Source organism: Cervus canadensis, chromosome 2 (assembly GCF_019320065.1).
Source record: "Cervus canadensis isolate Bull #8, Minnesota chromosome 2, ASM1932006v1, whole genome shotgun sequence".
Classification (NCBI taxonomy): Eukaryota; Metazoa; Chordata; class Mammalia; order Artiodactyla; family Cervidae; genus Cervus; species Cervus canadensis.
Genome location: NC_057387.1, coordinates 66,053,058 through 66,061,322, shown reverse-complemented (window position 1 = coordinate 66,061,322; position 8,265 = coordinate 66,053,058). Strand labels below are relative to the sequence as shown.

The 8,265-nt window shown below is 36.5% G+C and overlaps 1 protein-coding gene across 1 annotated transcript; it reads right to left on the bottom strand.

Moving 5' to 3' along the window:
* Nucleotides 1-6,371: 6,371 nt before the first annotated feature.
* On the bottom strand, nucleotides 6,372-6,683 carry LOC122428957 (cytochrome c oxidase subunit 7A2, mitochondrial-like). The gene has a single exon (XM_043449125.1). It carries the CDS (start codon nucleotides 6,681-6,683, stop codon nucleotides 6,372-6,374), a length of 312 nt encoding a protein of 103 aa, XP_043305060.1.
* Nucleotides 6,684-8,265: the final 1,582 nt, after the last annotated feature.

Here is an 8,265-nt window from a genome sequence, read left to right as displayed (position 1 = left end):
AAATGTCTGCTAATTCAAAGAAGTAGATTTTATAGTGGTAAATGGGTCAGTCCACCAGGAAGACATAATTACTACAAACCCATATGTTCTTAGCAGCAGAACCTCAAAATATATGAAGTAAAAACACAGGATCGATGGGAAAAACAGACACAGCAACAATAACAGACTTCAGTATTTCACTTTCAATAACAAATAGGATAAATAGAAGATCAGCAAGGAAATGGAAGACCTGAACAATACTATAAACCAACTAGACCTAAAAGATATCTATAGAACAAGAGAACATGCTACTCAACAGCACAATATACATTTTTATTAGGTGCATATGGAAAATTCTCCACATTAGACCATATTCTCCAACCACAAGAAGATGAAATAAGAAATCAATAACCAAAGGAAATTTGGGGAAATTTACAAATAAGTGGAACTTAAACACACATTCTTAAATATCCATTGGGTCAAAGAGGAAATCAGAAAGGTAAATTTAATTTTGAAATGGATGAAAACAAAACCCCAATATGCCAAAACTTGTGTGATGCAACTAAAGCATCACATAAAGCAACTAAACCAGAGGAAGATTTAAAACTGTAAATGCCAGTATTTTTTTTAAAGATGAAAGATCTAAAATCAATAACCTAAACTTCATCTTTAAGAAACGAGAAAAAGAAGAGAAAATTCAACCTAAAGCAAGGAGACAGAAGGAAATAATAAAGATTAGAGCAAAACAAATGAAACGGAGAGTAGAAAAACAATGAAAAGATCAACATGACCAAAATTTGGTTTTATTAAAGATCAAAAAACGGACAAAACTTTAGCTAGACTAATCAAAGAAAAAAGAAGGTTCAGATTATAAAAGTTATAGATGAAAGAGGGGTTGTTATACCAACTTTAGAGAAATAAAAAGAATTATAGGGAAAAAAAGAATAAAAATAATTATACAAGAAAAATAACAGTATACCTCAAAATTAGATAACTTAGAGAAAATGGAAGATTTCCTAGAAAGACACCGAGTAAATATACAGCAAATAAAAGACTGAATTCATAATTTTTAAATTTCCCATAAAAGAAACCCCAGGCCCAGATGATTTTACTGGTAAATTCTATAAATGTTTCCAAAAAATTAATATCAATCCTCCAAAAATTATTCAAACAAAGAATCAGAGGGAATATTTTCCAAGTTACTTTATGAAATCAGCATTACTCTGATACCAAAATCAGACAAAAGACATCACAAGTAAAAATATATATATATAGGCCAATACCCTTTATGAATAAAGAGGTAAAACACTTCAACAAAATACTAGCAAACTAAATCCAGCCACATATAAAAAGGACTATACACCATGATCAAGTCAGATTTACTTCAGAAATACATACTGCTTTAACATCTAAAAAGTAACCAAAGTTTTAGTTGCTCAGTCGTGTCCAACTCTGCAACACCATGGACAGAATTCCTCTGCCCATGGAATTCTCTAGGTGAGAATACTAGAATGGGTAGCCATTCCCTTTTCCAGGGGATCCTCCCACATTCTTTACCATCTGAACCACCAGGGAAGCCCCCAAATCAATCAAGGTAATTACCAAATTTAACACTTTTTGTGTGTGTGTGTAAAAATACTCAGCAAACAAGGAGTAGATGAGAAATTCCTCAATGTAACAAAGGTATAAACTTCCCATTAAAAATAAATAAGTCATGAAGATATTATGTACAGCATGGTTACTATAGCTAATTATGCTGTATTGCATCTTTGAAAGTTGCTAAGAAGTACCTTAAGAGTTTTCATCATAAGGAAGCAGCATTTTTATAACTCAGTATGGGGAGAGATGTTAACTAGATTTATTGTTGTGATCATTTCATAATATGTACAAATATTGAATCATTATGTTATACTCCTAAAATTAATATAAGGTCCTATGTCAATTATATTTCATTCCTTTTTTTTTTTTTAATTTATTTTACTTTACAATATTGTATTGGTTTTACCATACATCTACTTGAATCTGCCAAGGGTGTACATGTGTTCCCCAACCTGAACCCCCTCCCACCTCCTTCCCCAACCTATCCTTCTGGGTCATCCCAGTGCACCAGCCTCGAGCACTTTGTATCATGCATTGAACCTGGATTGGCGATTCGTTTCACAGATGATAATTTACATGTTTCAATGCCATGCTCCCATATCATTCTGCCCTCGCCCTCTTCCACAGAGTCCAAAATACTGTTCAATACGCCTGTGTCTCTTTTGCTGTCTTGCATATAGGGTTATTGTTACCATCTTTCTAAATTCCATATATATGCATTAGTATACTGTATCAGTGTTTTTCTTTCTGACTTACTTCACTCTGTATAATAGGCTCCAGTTTCATCCACCTCATTAAAACTGATTCAAATTATTCTTTTTAATGGCTGAGTAATATTCCATTGTGTATATATAACCACAGCTTTCTTATCCATTCATCTGCTGATGGACATCTAGGTTGCTTCCATGTCCTGGCTATTATAAACAGTGCCACAATAAACATTGGGGTACATGTGTCTCTTTCAATTCTGGCTTCCTCAGTGTGTATGCCCAGAAGTGGGATTGCTGGGTCATATGGCAGTTCTATTTCCAGTTTTTGAAGGAATCTCCACACTGTTCTCCATAGTGGCTGTACTAGTTTGCATTATCACCAACAGTGTAAGAGGGTTCCCTTTTCTCCACACCGTCTCCAGCATTTATTGCTTGTAGACTTTTGGATAGCAGTCATTCTGACCGGCGTGAAGTGGTACCTCATTGTGGTTTTGATTTGCATTTCTCTGATAATCAGTGATGTTAAGCATCTTTTTCATGTGTTTGTTAGCCATCTGTATGTCTTCTTTGGAGAAATGTCTTGTTTAGCTCTTTGGCCCACTTTTTGATTGGGTCTTTTATTTTTCTGGAACTGAGCTGCAGGAATTGCCAAAATGGACAACTTGGAAGAAATGGAAAAATTCTTAGAAAAGTACAACTTTCCAAAATTGAACCAGGAAGAAATAGAAAATCTTAACAGACCCATCACAAGCACAGAAATTGAAACTGTAATCAGAAATCTTCCAGCAAACAAAAGTCCAGGACCAGACGGCTTCACAGATGAATTCTACCAAAAATTTAGAGAACTAACACCTATCCTACTCAAACTCTTCCAGAAAATTTCAGAGGAAGGTAAACTTCCAAACTCATTCAATGAGGCCACCAACACGCTAATACCAAAACATGACAAAGATGCCAAAAAAAAAAAAAAAAAAAACTACAGGCCAATATCACTGATGAACATAGATGCAAAAATCCTTAACAAAATTCTAGCAAACAGAATCCAACAACATACTAAAAAGATCATACATCATGACCAAGTGGGCTTTATCCCAGGGATGCAAGAATTATTCAATATCTGCAAATCAATCAATGTAATACACCACATTAACAAATTGAAAAATAAAAACCATATGATTATCTCAATAGATGCAGAGAAAGCCTTTGACAAATTCAACACTCATTTATGATTAAAACTCTCCAAAAAGCAGGAATAGAAGGAACATACCTCAACATAATAAAAGCTATATATGACAAACCCACAGCAAACATTATCCTCAATGGTGAAAAATTGAAAGCATTTCCCCTAAAGTCAGGAACAAGACAAGGATGCCCACTCTCACCACTACTATTCAACATAGTGTTGGAAGTTTTGGCCACAGTAGTCAGAGCAGAAAAAAGAAATAAAAGGAATCCATATTGGAAAAGAAGTAAAACTCCCACTGTTTGCAGATGACATGATCCTCTACATTGAAAACCCTAAAGACTCCACCAGAAAATTACTAAAGCTAATCAATGAGTATAGTAAACTTGCAGGATACAAAATTAACACACAGAAATCCCTTGCATTCCTATACACTAACAATGAGAAAATAGAAAGAGAAATTAAGGAAACAATTCCATTCACCATTGCAACAAAAAGAATAAAATACTTAGGAATATATCTACCTAAAGAAACAAAAAACCTATATATAGAAAACTATAAAACACTGGTGAAAGAAATCAAAGAGGACACAAATAGATGGAGAAATATACCATGCTCATGGATTGGAAGAAGCAATACAGTGAAAATGAGTATACTATCCAAAGCAATCTATAGATTCAATGCAATCCCCGTCAAGCTACCAATGGTATTTTTCAGAGAACTAGAACAAATAATTTCACAATTTGTATGGAAATACAAAAAACCTCGAATAGCCAAAGCAATCTTGAGAAAGAAGAATGGAACTAGAGGAATCAACCTGCCTGACTTCAGGCTCTAATACAAAGACACAGTCATCAAGACAGTATGGTACCAGCACAAAGACAGAAATATAGATCAATGGAACAAAATAGAAAGCCCAGAGATAAATGCACACACCTATGGACACCTTATCTTTGAAAAAGGAGGCAAGAATATACAATGGAGAAAAGACAACCTCTTTAACAAGTGGTGCTGGGAAAACTGTCCAACCACTTGTAAAAGAATGAAACTAGAACACTTTCTAACACCATATACAAAAATAAACTCAAAATGGATTAAAGATCTAAATGTAAGACCAGAAACTATTAAACTCCTAGAGGAAAACATAGGCAAAACACTCTCTGACATAAACCACAGCAGGATCCTCTATGGCCCACTTCCCAGAATATTAGAAATTAAAGCAAAAATAAACAAATGGGACCTAATTAAAATTAAAAGCTTCTGCACAACAAAGGAAACTATAAGCAAGATGAAAAGACAGCCTTCAGAATCGGAGGAAATAATAGCAAATGAAGCAACGGGCAAAGAATTTATCTCAATCCTTTTTAAAAGTAAAAAGGGTGTGGTTTACTTTTGAAAGTGTGAATAGATGCCATGTTTTGCTTCCACTCTTGACCTTCTTTAACAATAGTCAGACTTATGTTAGTTAGGCCCTAACTCGACAAAAACAAGCAGAGGGAGGGAAAGTAAGAAGGTTGCACTTGAATAAACTGCCAAAAGTGTCTCCAGCCAAGATCCCAATCATAGGTAGCACTTAACAGATTCAGAAATCACATCCTCTGAGTCCTGAAGTTAATTCATAATTTTCAAAAACTAGCTCTAGGCAGATTTTACCAGAGGAATCTCTAAAGATGAAACAAGTTTGACATCTGGATCTGGAATCTGTCTAAATTTTTTCCTTTTTCTTTCATTTATCTAATTTTGAAGTTAGTCACCTAAAACCCTTCTGTCTTTTTTTTTTTTTCTTGCAACCCCATGGACTGTAGCCCACCAGGCTCCTCTGTCCACGGGATTTCTCAGGCAAGAATACTGGAGTGGATTGCCATTTCCTTTTCCACCCTTCTGTCTTTTAAAAAATATTTCTATTAAACTTTACATAAAAGTGGTTAATGATTCATGGCAGGTAAACAGATCTAGTATAAATATAATGAGATGCATACAGGCTTTTTTTTAAAATTGGGGTATAGTTGCTTTACATTTTTTAAATTTCTTCAGTACAGCCAAGTGAATCAGCTATAAGAATATGTATATCCCCTCCCTTCTGTCTTTTTAAAGAATTGCACATGTGATACATGTGATGCATGAGACACGTCCCTGTGAATAGTTTCCCTCAGTGCCCTCTAAGACGACATCTGTAGTGCTCAGCTCCTAAAGGGCATGAGGCTCGCACTCCCTGAAGCCAGCATCTGGTACCACCCACAAATGGCAAGGTGATCAAACCAGTCAATCTTAAAGAAAATCAATCTTGAATATTCACTGGAAGGACTGATGCTGAACCTGAAGCTCCAATATTTTGGCCACCTGAAGACAGAGTTGACTCACTGGAAAAGACCATGATGGCTGGGAAAGATTGAAGGAGGAGAAGGGGATGTAGAGGATGAGATGGTTGGATGGCATCACTGACTCGATGGACATGAGTTTGAGCAAATGCCAGAAGATGGTGAAGGATAGGGAAGCCTGGTGTGCTGCAGTCAATGCAGTTGCAAAGAGTCGGATATGACTGAGCAACTGAGCAATATGTGAGACAAACACCACACCCACCTGTCTTTTTGAAACAGCCCTCTCTCTAATGTGAGCTGAGGCTCAGGGTGTCAGGGGAGCACTCTTAAGATTCTTAGAGCTCCTTTGTCTAGCTGTGAAGGTCTCTGAGGCATCATTTTTATTCTTTCTCAGGTTTAAACAAGTGTCCTGTAGCTACACCCTTGATCTGGTTTTTACCCTGAAATTTACTGGTAGTTGCCTGAATCTGACCTTTGTCCTAAGATCATTTCTTTTCTTTTCTTTTTTATGGTAAAGATTGCTTTATTGGTGAGAGTTAGTACGAGTCAATAAATACTGATCCCCAAGAACCTAGCTATTTATCAGTCCACAGAGAGCTGAATGAAGCTGAACCAACTGATTGCTGGAAGGATAAACTGAAGCCAACCCTGCTTCCTGAGAAATGAAGCCACAACCAGCTGATACATGGCATATGTCATTCCACTAACTGTAGGAATCATGGTAGCTCTATACAGGAGGGCGTCAGCTATCCCACCCTTCAGATGCGCTGGAATTCCATTATCCTCCTGAAACATCTTTTGTTTCTCTGGAACCTTATCTTCAAACTTCCTGAGTGAAGCACTAATTATGGCCCTCTGGATAATCTGATGAAGAGCCAGCAGATTCCACAGCATCTTTGCTCAGTTACTGTACTAACAGCAAAAATTCACTTACTTTCAGAGCTTTTAGCCAGGAGAGATTAAGTGAGAAATACGTTCATCTGCAAATTCAGCAACTCCTGGCTCTTATATATTTATTCCCTCTAAATTGTGCTTAAAAATAACTAAAATAGTCAGGAGTGAGAAATGTATATCCAATATCACCATACCATTTTCAGTTCAGTTCAGTTCAGTCGCTCAGTCATGTCCGACTCTTTGCAACCCCATGAACCACAGCACACCAGGCCTCCCTGTCCATCACCAACTCCTGGAATCCACCCAAACCCATGTCCGTTGAGTCAGTGATGCCATCCAACCATCTCATCCTGTCATCCCCTTCTCCTTCTGCCTTCAATCTTTCCCAGCATCAGGGTCTTTCCAAATGAATCAGCTCTTCGCATCAGGTGGACAAAGTATTGGAGTTCCAGCTTCAACATCAATCCTACCAACGAACACCCAGGACTGATCTCCTTTAGGATGGAGCATTTTAACATCTGCATTATAGACTGTATCTTGTGCAATGTGGTAAGGAAAAGAGACTAGAGGCAAAAGAATTAGTATGGAATAAACAAAAAATGTCATTATTGCAGATAATATGATTTCATACCCAAAGAACACATGAGAAATTATAAAACCTAGTAAGAGTGTGCAGGAGAAATGTTGGCATAAGATGAACATAGAAAAATCAATAGCAACAAAAACATTAAAATGCCTAGAAATAAAAGACGTGTGGGCCCTTAGTGGGAAATCAAAATGTTGTTTGTGTACATGAAAGACGTTCTTAGAAAGGGCTAGATGTTTTCCCATTAAGATCAAGAACTAGGCAAGGATGTCCCTCCCTACTACTCTTATTTTACATTTACTGGACAGCCTAACTAATGAAATAAGACAAGATAAGGAAATAAAAGGTATACAAATTAGAAAGGAAGAAATAATACTCTCATTGTTCACAGATAACACAACTGTCTACATAGAAAATCTTTTTAAAAAATCAACAACTTCTGAAACTAAAATGCAATTATAGCAAAATTGTAGGATATAAGGTTAATATACTTGTGTAAATGATAAGTTGCTTTAGTAGTGTCCTACTCTTTGTGACCCTATGGACTATAGCCCCCAGGCTCCTCTGTCCATGCAATTTTCCAGGCAAGAATACCAGAGTGGCTTAGCTAGAACATGGAAGCAACCTAGATGTCCATCAACAGATGAATGGATAAGGAAGTTTTGCTACATATACACAATGGAATATTACTCAGCCATAAAAGGAATGCATTTGAGTCAGTTCTGATGAGGTGGATAAACCTAGAACCTATTATACTGAGTGAAGTGAGTCAGAAAGAGAAAGATAAATATCATATTCTAATGCACATATACGGAATCTAGAAAAATGGTTCTGAAGAATTTATTTACAGGGCAGCAATGGAGAAACAGACATAGAGAATAGACTTATGGAGATGGGGCGAGGAGAGGAGAGGGTGAGATGTATGGAAAGAGTAACATGGAGACTTACATTACCTTATGTAAAACAGAGAGCCAACAGGAATTTGCTGTGTGGCTC

Excerpts from the sequence above, each read along its gene's own strand:
- LOC122428957 (XM_043449125.1), bottom strand. The coding sequence starts at position 6,683 with ATGCTGTGGAATCTGCTGGCTCTTCATCAGATTATCCAGAGGGCCATA.